General features: G+C 43.3%; 1 protein-coding gene across 1 annotated transcript in view; it reads left to right on the forward strand.

The window, feature by feature from the left end:
* The first annotated feature begins 12,923 nt into the window (after positions 1-12,923).
* Positions 12,924-26,085, forward strand: part of LOC138762478 (cell division cycle-associated protein 7-like) — a 38,528-nt gene continuing 25,366 nt past the window's right edge. Inside the window, exons 1-3 of the mRNA XM_069936231.1 lie at positions 12,924-13,107; positions 15,281-15,549; positions 17,849-18,205. Of these exons, the coding sequence (XP_069792332.1) occupies positions 12,924-13,107; positions 15,281-15,549; positions 17,849-18,205 (810 nt within the window). The remainder of the gene's footprint in view (positions 13,108-15,280; positions 15,550-17,848; positions 18,206-26,085) is intronic.

Below are 26,085 nucleotides of genomic sequence, written 5' to 3' on the forward strand. Positions count from 1 at the left end.
ATGCACTCCAGGACGACCATAGCAGGTTCGTAGTCCGTGCAGTCTTTGATAGCCTGGAAAGCTCATGGGCCCAGCTTGGTCCGGAGCACCATGAGCCATTTCTAGTTGGTGTTGATCACCTCAGCCTGTTTTAGGATGAACACCTCAATCGCACACTTCCAGATCTTGAAGTGTGCCTGGGCATCTGCATGTTGGGGGTTGATCTCCGGGCTCCCGATCATCAGAAACTTCTCCATGGTCTCTCTTTAAAATTTTACTGGAATAAACTGTGGTGCACTGAGGTAGCAGCGAGCAAGCACAAACTCAAAATTTTGACTCTACAACAGGCTTTATTCCAGTAAAAGTCTGAACACCGGTTCATGCCTTGGTGGCTCCCCGTGTGACTGGCTCAGAAGGTGCCAGCTCAGCTTTATATTCAGGTTGGCTGATTGACAGCCAGCCAGGTGGAGTCAGCCCCTTAGGTGGTCTTCCTGCAGGTACAGAGATTGCCCCCTGCAGTAGGATGGTGGTCGTCACAAAGATCGAAGAGCATTTCATATCCTCAGACCAGATGGCATACCAGGCCATGCGCTTAGAGCCTGTGCAGAAGAGTTGGCCGGGGGCTTTACCGACATTTTCAATCTGTCCCTAGCCCAGGCAGTTGTTCCAACAAGCTTTAAGCCTGCTACCATCGTGCCTATGCCAAAATGCTCTACCGCTATGAGTCTAAATTCATCTGACATTCTTGAATCAGTTTGGATAACAGTTTGACTTAAGGACAAATAATGTTTTTCAATCTTTGCAATCGTCAACAGTAGTGTTTCTCAAGGGCTACTTTTTTTTTACAAAATGACCTGGATATTGGAATATGAAATAAAATTGCAACTGTTCATTTGAAGAAAATGTAGAAAACTAAGGGAAGTACAAAATGATTGCAAGGAGACAAGTGCTAGCAGCAGGGGAAGAACAGTGGATATAATTTAACATGGTGAAGTGTGAAGCAGTGTGTTTTTAAGGGCCAAAGTTTCCTTCTATTGTCATGTAATACATTAAAAATGTAATAAATCTACATGATATACTTCAACTTTTGTATGCTGTAAGACAAAGAATCACCATGAGCATTGCCTGGCATTTGTAATAGGAGAAAGAGAAGCAAAGAGAGTCCCTTCAGAGACACTAGGTGTCCGTGGATTCGCCTGCAGCGCTCCTGCAGCTTCTGCAGCCACACAATCTCCTGTTCAAACCATCAGCAACCTGGGCTCCATATCCAAACCTCTGATACGAACAAGAAGCCTTCAGCACTTGAAGGTTTACGGGAGCCCTTCTTGCCCTCAGCACCCTCCTGAAACCCAATTCTGATACCTGGTCAGTCTCCAGCAGCCCACAGCCTGTGTGGGTCCTTCAGCCGCCGAGCCGCTCACTGTTGTGGTCACCGTCCTGTAGGATCATCTCCTATGCTTCTCAACAAGGGGTTGGGGGGGAGGGGGATATTCTCCTCATTTCTGGTGCCCTGTGCCAGTCTGCTAATTTTTCAATGAAATGGTACAGGTGACACAAACCTTCATGTTTGCAGGATTTTTAAAAATTCAAGAGCTAGTGGAAGGCACATAGTCCCTTTCACACTTGGGTCCCACTAAATTGGCCATTCAGTGTCCTGGGATAGGAATGGGGGTTTGGCTTTTCACACTTGACCACTCCTAACTGGGACACTGAACGCTTTCACACTTGCAGAGTCATCCCAGGGGTTAGGACTGTACGGTGGTGGACCTGCCCTAAATCCTGATAAATGTATTATGACCTTATATTTGAGAGCAAAATTAATCATGCCTAATAACACAATTAAGCCTTATGTACAGCCCTTCAGCCGTTTTTGTTGTGACAACCTTGATAAACCTTAATAAAGGGAGTGTGGGGAAAGTGCTAGCAATAAATAGCAATAGCGCACAATTTATATAGCGTGGGAAACTTGGTTGCGCCTTTGCGTACAATTTATAAATACTGTGGGGAAAAACTGATGGCGGACCTGCCCTCCCAAAGTTCCATGTGGCAGAGAAAGGGCTGTATGCCCGGCTGCATTCATGGAGGGGTTTCCCTGCCGCACAAACATCCTAACAGGAAAGTTAGGTCCACCATTGCTTTTTCCCCACAATGTTTATAAATTGTGCGCCATAGCACTTCCAACTTTCCCAAGCTGTTTCAAAATTGTCCGCTATTGCTATTTATTTCCTCTCTCACTTTGCGCCCCACCCCCCCACCCCCCCCCGTGACTTTCCCACGGCAAACTTTATACCTTCATTTTAATCTTTTCTTCCTTCACGTTCCTGCACTCATGCAAAAACTTGGGTCATTTCAATCCCACAAAGCAATTACCCTTTTCACACTTGCCCGATTGCAACGCCGGCATCTGCAGACACCAGGGATTGTACTTGGGGTCGAGACTGTCAATCCCCAGCATGAGATGACATCATCTGATTTTGCTTTCACACCAGGCACTTTAAAAGCCGATTGACAGTTAATTCCTGAGATCACTTGCAAATGTGAAAGGGGCTTATATAAAGTACAGGTTTTGAAGAGTGCATATGAACAAACAGATCTGAATTTTCAGGTGTTTAAGTTTCTTAAGATGATATAAAAGCAAAGAAATTCAAAGATCAAATTTATTGTTAGAGTACACACATGAATCACATACAACCCTGCGGTTCTTTTTACTGCAGGCCAGGCTGAATTTCCAATTAGTAATAAACTGTACTCAAGAAGAAAAATATGTTTCCAATAGAAAGAAATGAAAATAAACTGACTAAGCAATTACAGAAAAAAATAATATTCAGTAACAAATAATGTTCGAAGTAAGAGTTCTTAAATAAGTCTTTGATTGAGTTTGTTGTTTATGTGTCTGATAGTTGAGGGGTACCAACTGTTCCTGAACTTGGAGATACAAGTCCTATGGCACCTGTACCTCTTTCCTGTTGGTACTGATATTGCAGTGAACCTTGATAAAGGTCTGGTCAGCTACAATTAGAGTAAAGCGTGCCATTTTTGGCACCGTTGTTTATGAATGATGTGAAGTATGTTACAAAGGAAATCTATAAATTCAATTCCATGAATGAGGGATTTTCACTGTCAGCTTCTGTTACAGAAGCTTGGTTTGCTCCTTTTGGATCAACTGAAGTTGAAGGGGTGGAAAGGTATAGATGAGATGGAAAAGGGAATCCTGACAGAATGAAATGGTGTTGACCTGAAACATTTAAAAATCATCTATATTGGCAATTTTAGGTTCTGTGTTACCATTTTCCTTTTCTAAATTGACACATAATCCGATAATGAGTAATAGGTTGAGAATATAGGTTCAATTTAGCATATTTGTTGGTTATAACAGTTTTTCTCTTGCTGGTTCCATTATAGATAACCATCTTTCTTAGCCTTCTGTGCTAGACACAAGCTTTAAGGAACAGTATAGATTAGGTATCAAAAGTTATAAAGAACTTTTGTTTCTGATAACTTTGCTTCTCTTGAATAATTGCCAGCAAAATTTAATCTAATAGACATTTCTTTAGATATTTACAAGTTAGGCATTTTGTTCAGTTAAAATTTCATGATTTTCCTCGATTCTCAAATTCAAATATTCTTGATACATTTTTTTAAATTTACAGTTTGTTCATGGTGGTTTAATATCATGTATTTATAATAATTTATTGGATTTAAGATCCACCTCAATGGCTGGGATTAGGAATGATTGGGATCACGATCTCAATATAAAATTTTCAGTTGAAGACTGGTACTCTTCACTTAGCTTGATTAATGATTCCTCATTTTGCGCAAGGCATTGTTTATTACAATTTAAGATGATGCATATGTCCAAACTCAAATGATCTCGTCTTTATGCAGATGTTGATCCTTTATCTGAAGTGTGCAAATTTTTGAAGTGTCATTAATCCATATATTTTGGGAGCGTCCCAAGTTAGGAAGATTTTAGGAAAACATTTTTCAATCATTATCAATGATTTTTAAGACCAAAATAGAACCATGTCCTTTAATTTGTTTGTTTGGTTTTTTTCTCATGAATCAGAAATACTTGTGTCTGGATCCCAGGAGAAAGTTTTAGCTTTTATCATGTTGATAGACAGATGAGCAATTTTAATGACATGGAAAGATGACTCTTCACCTACTCATACAAAGTGGTTACATGATGTAATGTCCTATTTAAGATTGGAGAAAATTAGATACAACATTATAGATAGAAAGTTTCAATTTGAAAAGATGTGGAGCCCATTCATAGAATACTATCGTGATTAGAAGATTTAAGTTTGGATGCTCCGGTGATTCTCTGTCTTGTTTCTGAAGGCCGCTATTCGATCCATATCTTTACATCCTTTTCTACAAGGTAACCTTGATTAAAGGGAGGGGTGTGGATTACCGTGGATTATCATAGATTTAGGGTTTTTTTTTCCTTGTTTTCTATTTTTTAGATTAACTTGATTGCATACGGGTTTAGTTATGGTTGCCTTAAATCATATTATCACATTAGACAGATATTACTGTGTTATGACTAAGGCTTGGTATAATGCAACTCAATTGGTTCCTATCTAGAATTATTTTTAAGAAATATTATTAAATCAACAATTATGTATGAATTTGAATTAAATTTATATAAATTTGTGATATGTATATGATATGACATCTTTTTTGCTATATTAGTAGACTGTAAAAATAAAAATATTTTAAAAAGATTGTATGAAATTTTTACTGGTCTTTGTAATTGCTTTCAAACTGCCTCAAAAGCATTTTTACCTTTTAACATTTCCAATCATCTCCCTTGCTTCTGCCCCCAAAGGGAATGGTCTACTCAGAATGCTGAAAAGAGAGAGGGTAACATGCATCTGGCACTGGCAACAATAGAGAATTGTCCATTGCATATGAAGGCTGGAAAATATAAACAACACCTATTCTGGTGCTGGGGGAAGGAAGAAGAGTTGAGTGCAGAAGAGAGTGGAAAATGGAAGGGCTACGCAATTTTACCTGAAGGATCCCCAAGGTATTTAAAAGTATAACCTGTTGTAATGAAATAAATATGCTAGAGTTCATGCTTATCTAAGGGCAATTTTTTTGACTGATTGCCATTAATGTGCAGAATGTTATTAATAATTTTTGTACTTGATCTGAATCTGATTTCAGCACATGATCATTAATGAAATTACTAGCATTTCCTTGATTTTGACTGTACAGTTGAAAGGAGGTTCCTGTAAAGTTCTATATCTACAAAAGAGCAACGCTAATCTCGTTATGTCCCCAATGTGTACTTTTTCTTTATTTTATTCCTCATAGAAAAAGACTGTCAGCTATCAAGAACTTGGTCCTCTCCTTAATCAGTGTCCAGCAATAGATGTTGATTCTGATCCACTTCTCCCATCTTCTTCTCCTCTCTGCCATCTTCATCCTGCTTTCTCGCCCTCATACTTCCTTCCTCCAGTAGCCTCATTTGCATAAATTTCTGCATGGCACAAATAATTGTCAACATACATCAGAAAAGAAAAAGGATTTTTTTTCTTTCAAGATTTAAAAGCCAAATACTTATCACAACAAGATTATGCATTTACCTATTGAGCCTACTTTTCCATTGAATAAGATGATGGCTGATCCAGTCTTGGTCTCATCCCCATTTTCCCTGTGCTCTCCCAATAGTCTTCGACTCCTCTATAGTTCAAATATACTTTAATCTTCCTTTTGAATATATTCAATGACTGGCGCCACACCTTGCTGGTTTTGAAAATTCCAAAGGTTCTCGACACTCGAAGAGAAGTAAAGCTCCCCCTGTTCTCTACGTGAAAATAGATGACCTCTTTCTCTGAAAATGTGGTCCCCTAGTTCAAGACACTTAAGCCAGAGCAATATCTCATCTTGAATCCTGTCACACACACACACCCACCCCCCTTCAGATTCTTACATACTGAAAAAGAATCAGTTCTCATTCTTCTGAATCCCAATAAAGCAAAATAAATTTAAATTCTCTGTTTTTACATCATCGTGGGATGAGTAAACACAAACTTGCAGATCATGTGCAAATGTTGTATGGATTTCCAATATTTTTTTCATACCCAGGGCTGACTGGTTATTTTCATTTACACTGGCTTTTCTCTCACTGCTTCCACTTCATCTCACTGTTCCTCCTAATCAAACTGTTTCTGCGTTCTTTATTAACATTTTTACGTCTGCCACCTGAGGAATGCCCAAAAACTGTCTAAGCCGAAAGATTTACTTTCTCATCATTTTGTTGATAGCCTTTGGCCCTTTATCCAATCGTTAAATTTTTTTTATTACAAATCTTCAGACTTGTCCCATCCTTATTTTCCCAAACATTGTTTCAATTTCTCTGTTCACATCTCACCATTGGTGGCAGGCCCCTATCTATCTGCTTCTATTCTCTATCTAAATAAATATATTTAGATTTTCTGAAGTACAGTAGAATCTATAGACTGGGCGTGCAGCTGAACTATATGTTAATACAAACTAAGAAGGCTCTATTGTATACTAACGTAATAGACCATTTTAAAAAATGAAAAATGCAAATGAAGCTATTTTCTCAGATGTGCAACCTGGATCTTTGCATTTCTGTTTTCTAACACTACCAAACATAATAGGAGTGCTCGTTTGCCAGCATAAAAATAGAGATTCTGCAGGATGCCATTTTACTGTCTTCTCACGCTGTCATTTGTCAATGGGAGCATGTGCAGTAACGTATTTTAATTAGCATTTTTGAATGCACACCTGCTGATGCTAATTTCAAGCTTCTTATAATGAGAAGACTGGTGATTTCTCATCTGTAAACTAGAATTGGACAAATTGCTCACTGAAGCATTGTCAGGTAATCTACATGAACGGTACATGTCCTTTCAGAATATCCTCAAAGTCCAAATGAAAATCAAATGGGCTTGCTATATTATTTACAACATAAATTGTAGGGGTGATGGATCTTTTAAAACAAAATCTCACATGGAATTAGTAATTATCAAGATTGTTCCAAAAATATATGATGGAAAATGTTATTTTGACATAGGTGAATTAGATCTTCGGAGTTCAGCTTTGAATTATGGTCAAGGACAATTTGTCAGTTAAATTGTTTCAGATACATTAGCAGTAAAAAGTGACACAAGTTAACTTGTCAGAAAAAGTATTGCCCCAGGGTATTCTCTGCAGCTCCCTTTGATACTGGAAAAGGCTTGAGAAAGATTATGCATTGTTACCTTGAGTAATAATATATCACCCAAGAGTTCCTCTACGAGTTGCACAAGAAAATAATTCTGGAAAATCTCCCAATCCTTATTGTGTATATAGACGATGGATTGTGACATGAAACTTGCATTTCTTTGTTGCTCTGAATTCTGTTGGTATCCTATTACCAAAAAAAAATAAAAAGGAAGTCCGGAATAAAGAGTTGTGTATTGATCAACTGCTCGACCGTGATTCAACGTCAAATCACTTAATCTTATGTTTTGGCATCTTCTCTGATTCTTTACAAAAGATTAAACACTGGATAAAACAAGCTGGAGAACACAAGAATGACAATAAAATTGTAAGATTTGGGGGCAGGCCTTGAAATAAACTACCATATATTTTGGTGTATAAGTCAACTGGCAGAGAGGTCAACTCCTCCCCTTTTTTTTTAACCTCATTTTGATGGTTTTATGGTATATCAGGTGTATGCTGCTGCCCCCCTCCCCCCACCCAATTTCCAGGCTGTTCAGACCTCCCAGCAACCACCTAAAATGCATTACAATAACCCAAAATCTGTTACAACACCCCCAATCACCAAGTAACGACCCTGTAAATTATGCAAGCAAGAAAAAAAATCATTAAAAAACCCTCAGCCCACGTGATGGAGTAGTGACCGGACGGTGAACTCCAGCCCTCTCCAGAAAAGTCGGGAAAAACAAAGGAAAACACAAAGGCACAGAAATAAAAGTTACAGAAAAGTGAGTATAAAGGTGGAAAGAAGATGGCGACAAAAAAAGAAAAATCGAAAGCAACGGTAAGAAGAGAGGAAGAGAAGACAAAGGAGGAAAAAGGTGAAGGCCTTACCTGTCCGAAGAGGCCCGCTGCGGAGAGAGAAACCCGCTCCCTCAGGTCGGTAAATAATGGACTACAAAAATGGCTCGCTGAGCCGAGTAAAAGTGCGCAACCGCGCATGAAAAAAAAACACACCGACGGGAGGGGGGACCAGCTGGGGATTCGATCTCCACAGCCGGCAACGACAGCTGCAGAACACCTGCAGCAAGAAGAGACCACAGAAGACAATAGAAACAAGAAAGAAGAGGAGGAAAGGGCAACAAAGAAACAACAGATGGTCAACCCAGAGGAAGAAGAAGAGGAAGAGGAAGAGTACAGTGAAATAGAAGAAGAAAAGAAAGGCAAGATAAAGGATATACTTTCTCTTATTAAAGGATACATGGAGTCATTTAAAGAATGGCAAACACAGGAATTTAAGGATTTAAGAAAAAGAATAAACAACACAGAAGAGAAAATAAATAAAATAGAGATGACCTTAACAGAAATGGGAAAGAAAATGGACAAGATGGAAGAGCGGGCAGTAGCAGCAGAAATGGAGGTAGAAGACTTAAAAAAGAAATTGGAAGAATCTAATAAAAAAACTAAAGAGACACAAGAACTACTAGCTCAAAAAATAGATACAATGGAAAACCATAACAGAAGAAATAACATAAAGATAGTGGGCCTTAAGGAAGATGAAGAAGGCAAGAATATGAGGGAGTTTATAAAAGAGTGGATCCCTAAGACCCTAGGATGTCCAGAACTACAGCAAGAAATGGAAATAGAAAGGGCACATAGAGTATTGGCCTCTAAACCACAACCACAACAAAAACCAAGATCTATTGTAGTAAAATTCCTAAGATATACTACAAGAGAAAAGGTACTGGAGAAGACAATGGAAAAAGTAAGAGAGGGCAACAAACCACTGGAGTATAAAGGGCAAAAAATCTTCATTTATCCAGATATAAGTTTTGAACTCCTAAAGAAGAGAAAAGAGTTCAATACAGCAAAGGCGATTTTATGGAAGAAAGGGTATAAATTTATACTAAAGCATCCAGCGGTATTGAAAATATTCATTCCAGGACAACAAAACAGACTATTCTCGGATCCAGAAGAAGCACGAAAATTTGCAGAACAATTACAAAAATAGACTGAGGGAGGAAGACGGGTAATGAGAGTTAAAATGATCACGATGGACATGTATGTGGGTAAAGACAAAAATAGACTGAGGGATGAAGACGGGTAATGAGAGTAAAAATGATCACGATTGATATGTATGCGGGTAAAGAGGTATAAGAGTGAATAGAGACAATGTGCATACGTGAATCTATCTGTACTTAGAGGAAAATATAGATAGTATAGACAAGAATTAATAAGGGAAGGTAATGGAATAGAGAGAATAAGGAGGGAATTAAAAGAGTGACCTTTGTGACATATAAAAAGTGAAATCTTTTCTGGGGGGGCGGGGTGGGGGAAATAGCGGTCACTGCAAAATCAGTTGACGCTTGCGAGTGGATTCGCAAATCCAAATGGAGAGGGGAGATGTGGTTGTCCGACAAGGGATAAAGGACAACTCAGGAGGGGAAGGGGAGTTTGGGGATAAATAAGATAGAAATAGGAGAATAAGGAAAATGTTGGATGTTGTAGGAATGTTGTCTTATAAAGAGTTGAAAATAAGAAAACAGAAATGGAAAAGGAGGAAAGGTAATGATGGAAAAACGGAAAGAGAAGACAAACAAAATATAAAAGGGCTACGCTGAACTATATGACTTTAAATATTAATGGAATACATAACCAAATTAAAAGGAAGAAACTACTAAACTTAAATGAATAAATGTATTCCATTAGAAAAAATAACATATAGGTTAAGAAATAATATTGAAATATTCGAACAAGTATAGGAGCCTTACATTAAATACAATAGCGAAAACCTACCGGGGACAAACATTACCTAAGTTGATGGAAGGAGAAGGAAAGAAAAGAATGGACTCAGTAGAATTTCTGGTGTATTTTTGTTGAATGACAACATTGTCTGACTGGCTTAATGCAACCTAGATTGTATACCTAAAATGGATGAGAGGGGGGGGGGGGGTGGGGGGGTGGCTTGGGAGGAGTGGGGGGGGGGGGAGAAAAAGTCACTGTATATGTGTGAAAAAGAAAAAGTGTATATCATGGCTAATGTGATTTATGGTGTGAAAAATAAAAAATTTATAAAAAAAAAACCCTCAGCCTATCTGGAGCAGTGACCTCATTTTCCCAAGTAGAAGCGGTGGAATCGTTCTCCCGGTGGGATCAGGAACTTTGGACCTACATGTAGGAGTGGCAACCTTGTTCTCTCAATCAGGAGAGGTGACCTTGTTCTCCCAGCAGGAGCGGGAACCTCAGGGTCCCAGGCAGGAGAAGGGACTTCGGGCACTACAATTGTAGAATATCTGGGTGTGTTATGCCAGCACTCAGCAGTGGGGAGGTGTTGGGGAGCGGTGGCGGCACTCAGCAGCGGGGAGGTGTTGGGGAGCGGTGGCGGCACTCAGCAGCGGGGAGGTGTTGGGGAGCGGTGGCGGCACTCAGCAGCGGGGAGGTGTTGGGGAGCGGTGGCGGCACACAGCAGCGGGGAGGTGTTGGGGAGCGGTGGCGGCACTCAGCACTGGGGAGGTGTTGGGGAGCGGTGGCGGCACTCAGCAGTGGGGAGGTGTTGGGGAGTGGTGGCGGCACTCAGCAGTGGGGAGGTGTTGGGGAGCGGTGGCGGCACTCAGCACTGGGGAGGTGTTGGGGAGCGGTGGCGGCACTCAGCACTGGGGAGGTGTTGGGGAGCAGTGGCGGCACTCAGCACTGGGGAGGTGTTGGGGAGCGGTGGCGGCACTCAGCAGTGGGGAGGTGTTGGGGAGCGGTGGCGGGACTCAGCACTGGGGAGGTGTTGGGGAGCGGTGGCGGCACTCAGCAGTGGGGAGGTGTTGGGGAGCGGTGGCGGCACTCAACAGTGGGGAGGTGTTGGGGAGCGGTGGCGGCACTCAGCAGTGGGGAGGTGTTGGGGAGCGGTGGCGGCACTCAACAGTGGGGAGGTGTTGGGGAGCGGTGGCGGCACTCAGCAGTGGGGAGGTGTTGGGGAGCGGTGGTGGCACTCAGCAGTGGGGAGGTGCTTTCTGGGTCATTTTATTTGCTGAATCATCAAATGATTTTTGACCTGAATTTAACGTCTCAGAAATATATCTGGCAAAGTCAACCCCAATTTTTTGAGTGATTTTTGAGGGTTTCATGACTCGACTTATACGCCAAAATATATGGTATAAACAACAGAAATGCTAGAATGGTTTGGATACATTTGTACTGTTTCCTTGCCAGCCTTTGTTTAAAAGATCCCAGCACATATTCTGATTAGCTTTAATTTTTAAACAATCGTTTAATGATTTGGTGAGGTTGATAAGACTACCCTGCTTTAATCATGTATGTGTATAGCACATTGGCTTAAAGTAATGAATTGAGTTTGGTCATGTTGATCAAATTGACACACGCTTGTATTGTTTCAACACCAAAAAAAAATCATGTCACAGCTTGTTCACCATTTGTACCCATGGTGAAATGATGTTTTATGATTAGAATTATATGAAGCGGTTTGCATTTATTAAACCAACGCTGGCATTCAAACAAACTCATTATTTTGCCTCTCCTGGCATCTGCCTCGCCCTATCGTGGCCTCTTTCCACCCTCATTCATTCGAATGTAATTGTTGTTTTCTGCTTCTACATTGATCTGTAACAGCATTGATTTATAACACAGCTTACAAACAAATAAAGAAAATACTCATTCTCCTCCTCCTGACAAAGGTAAGTACACGACCGCGACATCCCCCCACCCCCCCCCCCCCCCCCCAACCCCAGCCTCCAATGCAGAATGTGGATCGTTGATATACACCAGCTTCAACCTGTGGATGGAAACCGTGTCAGATTTTCCATTCCTGTTGATCAAAAAGTCTTCAGCTGGTATCGTAAGACCTGTAAAGGACCATCGTAAATGGGCTGAAGTGGTTTGCAAACAGCGTTATGCTGGAGAAACAGATAAATATAGCGTTGTAAATCATTTGGCAGACACCCTGCCATGTAGAAGGTTGGTGCTTTCCCAAAGACGATCAACGTAACTAACCACAGCGTTGGGCTTGGACTCAGATCCACAGACTGACCTTGCAAGGTTAATGTCGTGCTATATACAAGCTCTGCTGCTGAACATTCAAGATCTGCCTTAACAGCTGTACGCACTCCAAGAACAGTGGGCAAACGTTCACTCCATATAGATACATCACCGCCTGCTGTTAATGTTGGCTTCAGTTGTTAATGTAAACTCTCAATGAGGCCATTGGCCTGGAGATGGTAAGCCGTAGTACAAATATGGGTAGTGCCCAGAAGATTAGTGAAAGCTAACACCGACTTGAACTGAGACACTCGATCTGTTGTAATAGTGACTGGAACACCAAAAGATGGAATCTAACGATCCACAAAAGCCCTATTGACCTTCTCTGCAGAGACATCAGTGATAGGAATGGCCTCTTGCCACCTGGTAGTCTGGTCTTCACATATAAGTAGATGGCGGAAGCGGGCCTTCTAAGTCTAGGTGCACTTGTCAGAAAGGGGAATCCAGAGCTACAAAATCCTCCAGCTTGAATTTCATGTGTCTGGAGACTTTAGAGCGTTGACACAGCAAGCAGGTCCTTGCCCATAATCCAACATGCCATTTAACATGAGGCCAGGTAAAATGTTCCAAAACTAGTTCGATTGATGCTCTTCTCCCAGGATGCGATAAATTGTGAAGAGACTCAAAAATCTCCTACCACATAGCTGCCAGCACAAAAGGCCAGGCCTTCCTGTGGAAAAAATCGCAGACTAACATTTCACCTTATTCATCAGGGTCACATCATGAAGATACAGACCAGAGTTGATTCGGCGATACTGGATGAGATTGATATCGGTGCGCTGTCCACGAGCCATGGTGCCGAAATCGATGGCAGTAGTTGTATAAAGGCATCACTGTCGCATATGGACAGCACATTGGCCACAGCATTTGCTTTTCCTTGCATGTGTCGCATGTCGGATGAAAATTGTAGGATGAAGTCCAAGTGCCTAATCTCTCTGGGTGAAGAGAGATGTGTGATTGTTCCCGCATTATGCATAAGAGGCTGGTGGTCTGTATAAATGGTGAAAGGACGACCTTCCAATAAAAAGCAGAAATGCTTCATTGCAAGATAGATGGCCAAGAGTTCTTGACCAAACGTAATATACTTTGCCTGAGCCAGTGACAGCTTGGCTGAAAAAAATGCCAGAGGTTCTAATTGCCCATGGAGTCATTGTTCTAACACTGCTCCCGTAAGGGGGACATCATCATTATCCATTTTAAATTAGAAGGTACTGATCCTGTTGGGGTCACCACTTGTAACGGCACTGATTTAGCACATCTTACAAACCAATAAAGAATGCACACACTCTCCTCCACCTCCTGACGAAGAGAAGTATGTGGCTGTGACAGATGTGACTTGCCATGGGAAAAAAATTAAAATGTTGTTGGAACGAAGGGGTTAAGTAATCATAGAAAATATGCCTATGTACTATTCATTATGTATTCATTAATCCAGTACTATGTAACAATTTACTTCAAGTATACTGTTTAAGGGAAATAGGAATGCAATTAAGTAACAGCCACAGTATGTAGCAAAGTTGGCTGAGTATAGTACATGCAGAATTTGCTGTCTCCAAACACAAAAGAGAGAAAATGTATGAACCAATCTAGGAGGAATGCTAAGACATGAGGAGGTGTTGAGTAGAACAGAAGACTATGGCCAGACGAGAACAAAGAGTACCATGACTGAGAATGTCGGAGACAAAGAAAATGTATAAACCAATTCAGTAGGAAGGTTAAGGCATAAGGAGGTATTGAGTAGAACAGGCTATGGCCAGATGAGTACAAAGAAATAATTAGAAATATATGGGGTATGAATTGATTTCTGATCAAGACAACAGGATGTTCTGGCCTTGAGGATTAAGATGGGAGGTCTACACCCTAGATAACTGCAGAGCAGGAAATTGCTTGAGATAAATCTTATGCAAGGAATCTAGTAAAGAAAGCCAACTTTTGTTCAGTGTAATAATGTTGATCTATATAAACAGAAGAGACTGGACAGTAGGAGTCAGTCTTGGGGAATAGCTCACTGAGCAGGTGACCTATGAACTAACGACTGAACCTGAGCTCTGTTAAGCTTTATTCTTGTGCTGTGTAATAAACTGATTGTTGAACCGAATACCTTCTCCTATCACTTCATTCAACAAGCACGCTGGACTCAGACGACACATAGACTAAATTGAGGGTAGGGTAAAACCAGAGTCTGACAATGTTCATTTTTACAAGCTACGTGGTACATGAATTATTGAAAATACAGCGCAGTCAGATATTAAATTAATAATATGGTGTGCTCACCAACAGTTACAAACTTGCTAGTTAGCAGCAGTAATGAGGAAACACATGCTCCTTATGCCACTAGATATTCTTGATAAGTGGAAACAGACATTCCAGCTGTGCATACAGGATTGGTTTGCGATAAGACATTGCTGAAGTGAGTGTGTGCATGTGTGTACCTCCTCGAAGAGTAGCTGCGTAAACAATCAAAATGATTCCACTATAGGCACCAGCCTTCCCAATGGACAGTGTATGTAAGATTTCTGAACGAATATGTTCTTCCTCTGCCCACCTCTCCAGGAAGACTTTCAATCAGCCTGAAACCATAAGGGATAACAAAGAAACAATATTCTCAAAGCAAAGTCAGAAAAAATGCAAAAGCTACAACAGTAACAAACCTTGAGTGGACTCTGATTTAACTACTTAGATTCTAAGGTAATTACTACTTTAGAGAGGTAATTTTGAATTTAGATCAAGTGAAATAATGATCAAGCCTGTGGCATGAGCAATATAGAGGGAAGAGAGTTTATACATACTGTAAGTGCCATCAATAGATGCACTGAATTTCTTGCTTGCTGCAGCAATGCAAGAATGTAAAATACACTAAATTTAATTACCATGCTAAATATAAAATTTATTTGGGAAAAAAATGACAGCTCTGCTGGAACTGATGCAAAGGACCCCCGGAGAGTGGAGAGAGGAGACACAATGGTCCTCCGTAGGGTTCTATCATCCAGCCCAATTACTGACGGTTCCATGCAGGCTTTAATTGGTCTGTTAAAGGAGCCAATGGTGGTTTATTTTTTTAAAAATTCTGCAACTGCAGGGTCTGGGGCCAAGATGACAGTGCCTAAGTTCAGCATCGACCTCGAGTTGTTGCAGACTCCGTGGAAGCAGAGGATTAGCATCAGAAACTGGGGAGGCCACAGCCTGTTTGAGAAGGAGAAGCAGAGGAGTAATAAATACACAACACTACCTCGCTCATCCAAAAGGCATAGCAGAGCCTCACTTCTTCAGGAGGCTGAGAAGGGCAAGGCTACCAACCCACACTTCAGAGGAGCACAATTGATTCTTTTCTGGCTGCATCATGGCATGGTAAGGTAGCTGCAAAGCATCGGACTAGAAGTCAATACTGTGAGAAACAGAAGTACCTTCACAGATTTGGCTCGAGACAAAGATTGAGAACAAAGAACATTTATTGTACAACAGTGCAAAGTTGGGTGCTTCCCCTTACCCTGGGCATACACACATATACTGGGGCTCACCCAACTTTTATAAAGTGTAGAGGTACCCTCCCCCCGCCTAACCTTCTTCTGCCTCCTGGATTGGTTTGGCATTTGGTAATTCTGTCTGCCTACATGCAGTTTCTGTAAACTTTAAAGACCATGGGGAGTATTCTGTCTGGGTCCCATCATGTCATTGTCCTTATTCATGAATCTGCCTTTGTCCTTATTCACACATCTCAACCCCCAGGACTTACTAATATGCAGAACTTGCTAATTCTTTCTATCTCTATAAGACCCTATACTTGCGTAACCCTTCCTCACACTCTTATTGGAATTCATCCCTACTCAGCACTTACTTAACCTCCTCTAATCTAGTCTAGTATTCTTTATTCATACTAGCTTTACTTCCTATATTCTATTATCTCTCTCAATACAGATGATCGTCAAAATGGCTAAGAAGATCACTAGGGTCTCCCTTTCATTAGGGACAACCTTTACTGGTGGTGTTGCATATATTGGGCTCAGAGTAATTTCAAGAATGACCATCTATCACACAGTATCTTTGAACTACTACCAACAGGAAGGAGGTACAGGAGCATCAAAATTAGGACTGCCAGCCTGGGAAATAGTTTCTTCGTGGAGGGTGTTAGATTGATGACGATAAAATTAGAGATGAATAAACTAAACATAAGTGTGTGTGTGTGTGTGTGTGGCCAGCCACTGGCAATCTCAAGCAACCAACAAAAAAAATCATGGAAAATAAAAAATTAAATAAATAAGAATAAAATGATAGGTTAAAAAAAAATAAGTTTAAAATTGTAAAGGTAAATGTTCTCTGGAGTAACACATAAATCTTTGGTGAAGATGGAGGAAATATTCAGCTAGCGGAGGGAGGGCCTTGGTCATGCTTTGCTTCTAGCAGCTGCTTGAAACAGCTGTGTGAAAGAGTGTCACCCAGGAAGAAGAGCTGGTTGATGCCGGTCACCATTGGGGTGATTCTTAAAAAGTTGTCTCTTTATCCCAGCTTTGTAAGTGTTGCCCCTGGTCAGAGGCATTATCTATAAAGATAGAGGATGGGGGGTTTTGGGGGTTAATTATAGTGTTACAGTTCTTCTTGCAGGCAGCTGTGACGAGCCCAAAGGACCCCAAAACCCAACAGCAATAGACATTCACCAAGACAAGTGGTTTTAACAACAGAAGTTATTTTCAATCAACTTCAAACATGAAAATAGAATCAAACTTTAACTTAACTCTATACTTAACTAACCCCAAGTAACCTCCTTCTAATTCTAAGCACACGTGTATGTGTGTGTAAATTCAAAAAAAAGTTCTTTGGTTCAATCTCACTTCTCCTTCTTCCAAGTTCTCTGGTTGCAGGCACTCAACATACTGTGCCACAGAATTTAGCATGTATAAAGTTCACCAGGCTTGGTGCTTGAAAGGTAAATGTTTTCCGCTCAGGAAGGTTCTTGTCGGGTTTGCAGAGAGAGATATTTGTTGCTCCAGGATTTCCACAACTGAGGTACCACCACTAGTCAGCTCAGGGTCTCGCTGATTAAACTTGCCCCATCAGGGTCTTCTAGATGGTAACCTCTTTCTTCAAGCTACCACAGAGTTCCATTCCTTTCTCTATTTCAAGAGAAACCTCAGACAGATAGCACTTCCAGCCATCTACTACTCTGGAACTTGCTTTCATCAGTTTCAAACAGTTTTCCCTGGATTGCACTTTTCAGTTACTTGTCATTGTCCCACAAACTGACTGACTGACTGAGCTGTTAACTCAACTCTCTTATTGGGGAGGGGGGGGAGGGGGGTGTAATGGGGGGGGAGGGGGGGTGTAATGGGGGGTGTAATGGGGGGAGGGGGGAGGGGGGTGTAATGGGGGGGAGGGGGGTGTAATGGGGGGAGGGGGGAGGGGGGTGTAATGGGGGGGAGGGGGGTGTAATGGGGGGGTGTAATGGGGGGAGGGGGGTGTAATGGGGGGGGAGGGGGGTGTAATGGGGGGGTGTAATGGGGGGAGGGGGGTGTAATCGGGGGGAGGGGGGGTTTAATGGGGGAGGGGAAGTGAATGCAGAAATACTTCGTGGTGGTCTTCAGTCGTATCGTGCATAAATGTTGGAATATCCACCAAGTGCCACCTTCTTTTTAATCTGGGATCAAAGTTTTAGTCACCGTCTTTCGTGACCGAGCAAGACGTGAATCGCCTTGGGGATATTTCACTGGCACGTAAGTTCTCACCGGTTTCTGCAAGCAGAAGGGGGGCAGACAAGAGGGATCATTCGAGAAAGTGGGTTGGAGCTGGGCCAAACACGCGCAGCAACTTCGCCGAACCACTGCGCTGCGGGGGTCCCTCCACGTTCCCGCCTGGGCTGCGGGAAGGATCCGGTCGCGCGCGAAAGCCGGTCCGGGCTCCGCCTCCACAGCGGGGGAGTGGCAGCCGGCGGGAGCTCCAGCAGGACACGTTCGTCATTGTCCTCGGCAACTTTCTGGAAACTCTGAGCCGAATGAAGAAGTTACGGGCCAAGGTAAGTGCATTTCTGCGCCTCGCCAATGGGTTGGCTGGAGGCAACTGTCGGGCACAGCAGAGCCATGACATAGCGCAAATGCTCCTCTTCCCAGCATAGATTCCCTCCCTTTACTTTAGAAGTTAATTTTGTTTTGCTCCGGAAAAGTTTTAAAGAAGCTGCTTAACTCCTAAGTTCACGATAGAACTCAAGTGTTTTATCAGGGTTAAAATTGCCGAGCTTTAAATGCTTCGTTCGCAACTTATTGCTGGTAATGAATTCAAGAATTTTACATTTGAGGGAACTATATTTTAAAGTGAAATATCTGCGGTGAACTTTGGTTTTGGGATTTAAACTGGGCGCGCGGTCACGTGACAGGACTTGACGCGGGAAAAGGTTGAGATGATTGACAGTTGGTGCCTTTCCAGTCTTGCCGCGATTCAACCTTGGGACAGGGTCCTGGACGGGGGGGCTGGAGAGAATGAATTGATTCAGCGCTTGCATGAGAGTTGTAGTGGATGTGGTCTGGGGGGTAGAGGTGGTAGTCCCTTCCCTTCCCAGCGCTGAACTCCCGGGCTTTCATTCCCTCCAGCTGAAGAGTTGCTGACCTGAAAAAAAAGCACATCCTCAGTGTATAATTTCAAATCCTTTTACAAAGGACTTGTGCATTGACAAAGATAAGGATTGCAGTTTTTAGGTAGGAAGTCCAATGTATTTGCAACTTGTATTTTGCACATCCTTTCATAAAAGTTTTATGCTTGCATCTATTGACCCTGCAGCTTCATCCTTTTCCTGTCCCAATTCTTTCCCCCCCATTACAGCTGCATTTTCCATTTAAATGAAAATGTGATTAGCCCCAAACTGGATTGGTAAGAGATTTACTTCCCTTTTCTTCTTCCATCATCCTGCTGCGGTCCAGCTGTTTTGGGGTGTTCCAGGGAAGTGTGTGCTACAATATTCATTTAAACCTTGACCCTACCTGGTCACAGGTAATCATTTGAGAAGAAGCTCACATATATACGCTTGTCACATTTATCAGCCGTGGAGGTAATCTCAATAATTCCAGATTTCACTCTTGCCCTTGAGGCTTCCAGGATTTGTTTCATCCATCCCCTGCCTCCAGCTTCCCTTCTGGGGGATCTCCTGGACATTTATGAGTTTTTTAGGCTGCATCATGTAATGGGCCCATCAAGGAATTTTGCCACAACACAGACCATCTTAAAAGGAATGTGCAACTCTTTTGAGTCAATTCCTGCACCGCGATTTATCCTGCAGGACCCCTAAAGCTCTTGCAGTGTAAATCATACCGGAGAAATTCGTTCACAGTCATCCACTCCACTGCATGTCCGACCTCTGGGACTGTTGCAGTCTAAAAAGGTGCCCAGTGTGAACAACCACACAGGCAATCGTTATGTTAATTTTTCCAGTAATTTTCCTGACATTGCAGTGTAAAAAAAAAAAAATTGTTGCTACTGCTCTTCATTCAGTGACATGGATATTTTAAAAAAAAAGTCCTTCTACTTCCATTTCTCTCCTCCAAACAACAACCCGCCCCCCTTTAATTTTGAATATTCACCTTTTGCATGTGCGCCCTTGGGTTGGCTGTTTCACATCCACATATTTGGAACTGTGCCATTTGCTCTCCATTTGGCGGGATTATCTTGGATCTGGCCCAGAATTGCTGCATTTGGGCTTCTGCAGTTACCAATGCTCCTGGGCCAAGGTGTGGAAGCTCTTTCCCTGAAATGTGTTCTTTGCAAACAGTTGGCAAGATTTGCTGAGTCTGAGGTGTTTTATTGAAAGTAAAGATTTTAGCCTTCAGAGGTGATTAAAGTAAAATATAAATAATATTTTGATCCATGTAAATAATAAAAAAATTCTTTTGAAAAATTGTATTCCCTTTTGGCTTCAATCCCAAGTCTAAGAATCCCATTGAAATCTGTGGAATCTTGCACCAAGATTTGAATTGATTTTTAATTCCCGAATGCAACAGATTAATTCCAATAAATTATACCAATAAGAAATAAAGAAGAATGAAGAGTTGATAGGTTTAGTTAATAGAAAAATGAGTAAAATAATCTCCATGGAATTAATCCCAAGTGTTCAACAATGGTAAAAATCAACATGACTTCCACAGAGTTGAATAAATTTTACTTGGTGCCAGGTGTATGGTGATGAATTTACAGGCACTGTCTAATGGGCACTACATGCAGTTATCGTTGCCCAATAATATCCTGTGTACAAATGGAGCATTGGCGGTCCCCAAACTGAATCTGTATGCTGGATAGCTATTCCAGCTGGAAGATTGAAAATTGCTGAGTACTGTGGAAAACATGAACTCCCTAGTGAGCATGGATGAAAATTGTTAAATACTATGGTTAACATCAAAAGGAGTGGTTCAGTGTTGAAAAATCATTTACTTTTGAAATGTAATGTTAGCAATGCTTGCCAAAACTTCTGGCTTTAGAATTGCTGTAATTCTGACGTCTTGCACATTCCTGTTTTGGCTGCTCAGCCATATTTGAATTATCCAGCCCCATTCTGCATTTCATCTGTCTCTACTTTCATTTTTGAAGTTGCTTTTTAAACCCTATCTCTTAGGGCAGGGGTCTCCAAAGTGGTCAATATTGACCCCTGGGTGTCGGGGTGGGGGGGGGGGGGGGGTCGAACAACCTTTTGCGGTGGAAAGCTGGGGTGGATCAATGGAAAATAGTGCCTATGGCAGTGGTGGCCAACCTCTCACAAGAACAGGCTGTATTTGGCTTCGATCTTTGAATAAATTGAGGGTGAATGGGAGGATGGACAGAGCGTAGACAAGATGTATGTGTTCTTTGTACCTTTGGTAGACCCCCCCCCCCCCCAATCTTGAACATCTTCTAGTGTGTGATGCTTTTAGCATGGGAAATCATTTTCACTGTCCACCTATCAATGGCTCTCATGATTTTATAAACCTCTATCAGGTCTCCCCACAACCTCCTGCACTCCAGAGAAAACAACCCAAATTTGTCCAACATTTTCCCATTATTCATACTCTAAACTAGGCAACATTCTTTGTAAATCCTTGATTTATCAGAATTGTATGCCATATTCTAAGAGTGGCATAACCAAAGTTTTGTAGACCTTCACTTGACTTCCCTACCATTATACTCAATGCCTTGCTCAATGAAACCAAACATATCATGTGCCGCCTTTCCCACCGTATTGAGTTAGGTGGCTATTTTCAATGAGGGTGATTCCTCTGCCCATCGATGTTGTTAAGAGTCCAACCATGAACTGAATACATTCCTCGTGTTTGACCTCGCAAAGGGCAACACCTCACACTTGTATGGATTAAACCATTGCCACTTCTCTGCCCATATTTGTATCCTGTTGTATTCTTTAATAACTTTCTGCAAAATTCAGAACCACACCAATCTTTGTATCATCTGCCAACTTCCTAACCTGTAGATCACAAGCAGTGAAGATCCCTTTTCTCGATCTCGACATATTCTACAAACGCACCAACTGCCACAGCTACCTCGGCAACTCCTCCTCCTCGATAACCCTCAACTACGCTGCTCCACTCAAATCGGGCACTCAAGCCCCTACAGGTTAGGAAGTTTGAGGATCAAGTTGTGGGGGTGATGGTGCTGAGATCTACATTCAGGAGTTTGGCAATGAGTTTGTTTGGAACTGTGGTTTTGAAGTGGACCTATAGTCTGAAATGGGTGCCATTGTTCAGGCACAAGGCCAGGGAGGCGGTGGCCAGGGAGGCGGTGGCCAGGGAGGCGGTGGCCAGGGAGGCGGTGGCCAGGGAGGCGGTGGCCAGGGAGGCGGTGGCCAGGGAGGCGGTGGCCAGGGAGGCGGTGGCCAGGGAGGCGGTGGCCAGGGAGGCGGTGGCCAGGGAGGCGGTGGCCAGGGAGGCGGTGGCCAGGGAGGCGGTGGCCAGGGAGGCGGTGGCCAGGGAGGCGGTGGCCAGGGAGGCGGTGGCCAGGGAGGCGGTGGCCAGGGAGGCGGAGTTCATTTAATTTAATTTTAAAAAAATATTTGGACGTACAGCATGGTAACAGGCCATTTAGGCCCATGAGTCTGTGCTGCCCATTTTACACTCAATTAACTTACACCCCAGTACGTTTCGGATGGTGGGAGGAACCCGGAACCCCCGGGGGAAAACCCATGCAGACTCTGGGAGAACATACAAACTCCTTACAGACAGTGCAGGATTCGAACCCCGCTTCTGATCGCTGGTCCTGTAAAGGTGTTGCACTACTATGCCAACCGTGCCACCTCCTGTGACCTTTTAAAGAAAAAAAACATTTGAGTGGTTGCTTGCCATTGTAATTCATCAATTCTGGCCCACTTTGACCTTTCTATGTGAGGAAATAACTCTTACAATGTTGTCCCTGCAAGTTCAAGGAACACCCTCTTATCTTTCATCAGTGTGAGTGGCAGGGCTTGGTCAAACTGTCAAATTCTCAAAAGGGTCCTATGTCAAGGAACAGGCCCTTTGCTCAAATCACGTAGCAATTAACACAACGATATTACAGTGCCAGCCACCAGGGTTCATTTTCGGCGTTGTATTATACGCCCTCACCTTGTCTGCTTGTGTTGTCCCTGGGTGCTCCAGTTTCCTCCCGCATTCCAGATGTTTAGGGTTAGTAAGTTAATTGAGTGTATTTGGGCAGCTCAGGCTCATGGGCCAGAAGCGCCTGATACCGTGTTGTATCTCTAAATTAAAATTAAATTAATTTTTGAAAAATAAATTAAGTTGGCATTCTTGAGATAAATTGATTTTTCTGTTTGGGGCGGCATGGTTGGCCAAGAGGTTATTAGCACAATGCCTTTATAGCACCAGTGATTGGGACTGGGGTTCGAATCCTGTATCTGAGTGGGTTTTCCCTAGGGGATCTGGCTTCCTCCCACTAGGCACTTTCAGGTGCTACAGAGAAGATCATGCGCCAGCAGACGCGGCTGGGGGAGTGCAGCTGGCACATTCAGGTGACTGTGGAGAAGACGCCTTTCTGTCACTTGAACGTGCCAGCTGATGGATAGCCAGCTCCTCGTCCACGCTGCTTTGACGTCATTTACAGCGCGTCAAGGCATAACTGACAAATAACTCCTGCCCGCCTGACTCCTGCTGCCAGTCTCTCCCCCCTCGCCCGCCCGACTCGCACTGCCGGACTCTCCCCTTCGGTCACCCGACTCGCGCTGCCGGTCTCTCCCCCTCACGCTGCCGGTCTCTCCCCCTCGCGCTGCCGGTCTCTCCCCCTCGCGCTGCCGGTCTCTCCCCCTCGCGCTGCCGGTCTCTCCCCCTCGCGCTGCCGGTCTCTCCCCCTCGCGCTGCCGGTCTCTCCCCCTCGCGCTGCCGGTCTCTCCCCCTCGCGCTGCCGGTCTCTCCCCCTCGCGCTGCCGGTCTCTCCCCCTCGCGCTGCCGGTCTCTCCCCCTCGCGCTGCCGGTCTCTCCCCCTCGCGCTGCCGGTCTCTCCCCCTCGCGCTGCCGGTCTCTCCCCCTCGCGCTGCCGGTCTCTCCCCCTCGCGCTGCCGGTCTCTCCCCCTCGCGCTGCCGGTCTCTCCCCCTCGCGCTGCCGGTCTCTCCCCCTCGCGCTGCCGGTCTCTCCCCCTCGCGCTGCCGGTCTCTCCCCCTCGCGCTGCCGGTCTCTCCCCCTCGCGCTGCCGGTCTCTCCCCCTCGCGCTGCCGGTCTCTCCCCCTCGCGCTGCCGGTCTCTCCCCCTCGCGCTGCCGGTCTCTCCCCCTCGCGCTGCCGGTCTCTCCCCCTCGCGCTGCCGGTCTCTCCCCCTCGCGCTGCCGGGGTCTCCCTCTCACCCGCCCAACTCGTGCTGTTGGTGCTATGTGTTTTTTTTAAAAAAGTCAATGGCTGACGGCGTCATCAGCCCACCCTGCCCGGCAGCTCGGCTGCTTTCAGCTGCCACGGGGGAAACTCCGAGCAGGATATTACACCTACTGGAGAAGGGTAAGGTAAGTAGACCTCCTAGCCGGGAATCCAGTTTCAAATGGCCACCCGACATCCGGTCAGGAGTACAATGTGCAGCTTTACAGTCGGGTATTGTGACCATCTGAAAGTGTCTACTGTTTGAAACCTACTGGGGTGTAAATTGGGCGAAACGGACTCGTGGGCTCTATGTCTATATTTAAAAATAAAAATGTTCGTCTGTGCATTTTTTTCTTTGGATGATCTGGTCAACTGGACAAATGATGCAACATTCCACAGTCCTTACAACAATAGCAGCACATTGGACAAAGAATCGTAACTCAACTTAATTATTTTATACAGAGAAATTTGTTCCACCCATCATTCTTTCCCACCTTCTCTACTCCCCAGACAACCTCCTTGCTTCTTCCTTTCTCAGTTCTGAAATGTTAATTGCAGAAACACAAAGTGTAGGTCAGGCAGCATCCATGAGTGGAAATGTTCAGTCAGCGTGATCCTTTATTGAAACTGACTTGATAAAGGGTTCTGACCCAAAACGACTTACCATTTTTACCCATGATGACCTCGGAGTTCCCCAGCATCTCATTATTTGTGGAAACGTATTTTTCTCCACGTGCGGTAGCTGACCTGTTCAGCCTTCCCAGCATTTTAACTTACAGATTTCCAGCATCTATATTCTTTTAAATTATTAATTAACTTTGAATTAACATTCATCATGTTATGCTTATATATATTTTGATGCTTTGTTGTGTATTTTTTTTAAAAAAAAGTAAAATATGCTATTTCGACAAATATAAAATTTCATTAACACAGCCCATGTAACGGGCACATAAAATTACCATATACACTCATGTAATTGTTGATTCTGTATAATAGTCGACTTTTTTTTTAAACCCAAAAATTGCGAGGTTTCGTATGACCCGTGTAAAAGTTAACCTTTTTGTCCCCGCTTCCCCATCCGAGCTTTTGGCACTCCAACTGCCTGACCAATGGAGCTCCCTACCCCAGAATCACGGATCCTCGATGCCTGCCCTCTGGATTCCCAGTGCCCCACTGTGGGCCTGTGCCCTGGTTGCCTGCTTATCCAAGCTTCTGATGCCCCAGCCATAGGCACTCCTAAGCCCCAGCTGCCTATCTGAGCTTTCTTCGCCCGAACATGGACTTGCCACTCAATCCCGGCCATCCGAGTTCCAGACACTTTGAACAAGGTATTTAGCGCAGTCAAAAGTATGACCCCGTGTAAAAGTCGATTTTCTTCCTCCCCTCAAATTTGACCCGAACAATTCGTCCAAAATATTTGACAATTATAGGAGTAGGTATGGTATGTATATTTTTACAGAGTAATTGCCAGGATGAGATTCCTGTCATGTGACAAGAACTGAGGCAAGGGTCACTTGAGATGTTCAAGACAAAGATCAGCAGATCTTGTGATGATGAGGGAGTTGAAGGATATTGGGTTTGGGGAGAACATGGTGCTGAGGTAAAAGATCAACCACAAACTTATTCAATGAGAGAATGATTGCTGCATTCTTAATCCTATTTCGTGTTTGCCACAAGTAGCATTTAGTTCAATTCTTGCACAAATGTTATGAACTTTCTTTTTGAGGCTGATGTGAAAGTTTTTTCCCCCTTTGTCATTTTCTATTTTTTTGATAAAGCCTGCCACATTATAAATACTTGTAAAATCCTGTTTGTGCTAGAAATCTTAATAAACAATCTTGAGAACATGGGTTAATTTCTCATTTCCATCATCATCTGAAGTGTTGATGTACTTTTGATGAAATGAGAGGCCTTCACCATCATTTTATGTCCCATATCGGGTTTATTAAAACATTGTTTGAAAATGTCAGCCGAGCAAATTGGCTACAAACAAAATATTGGTTGGAAAAACTCATCAGATCAGACCATTCCTGTAGAGGGGGAAACTGAGTTAATACAGGGTGGCCTGGTTAGCTTAAGGGTGGCCTGGTTG

This window comes from Narcine bancroftii, chromosome 4 (genome assembly GCF_036971445.1).
Source record: "Narcine bancroftii isolate sNarBan1 chromosome 4, sNarBan1.hap1, whole genome shotgun sequence".
Classification (NCBI taxonomy): domain Eukaryota; kingdom Metazoa; phylum Chordata; class Chondrichthyes; order Torpediniformes; family Narcinidae; genus Narcine; species Narcine bancroftii.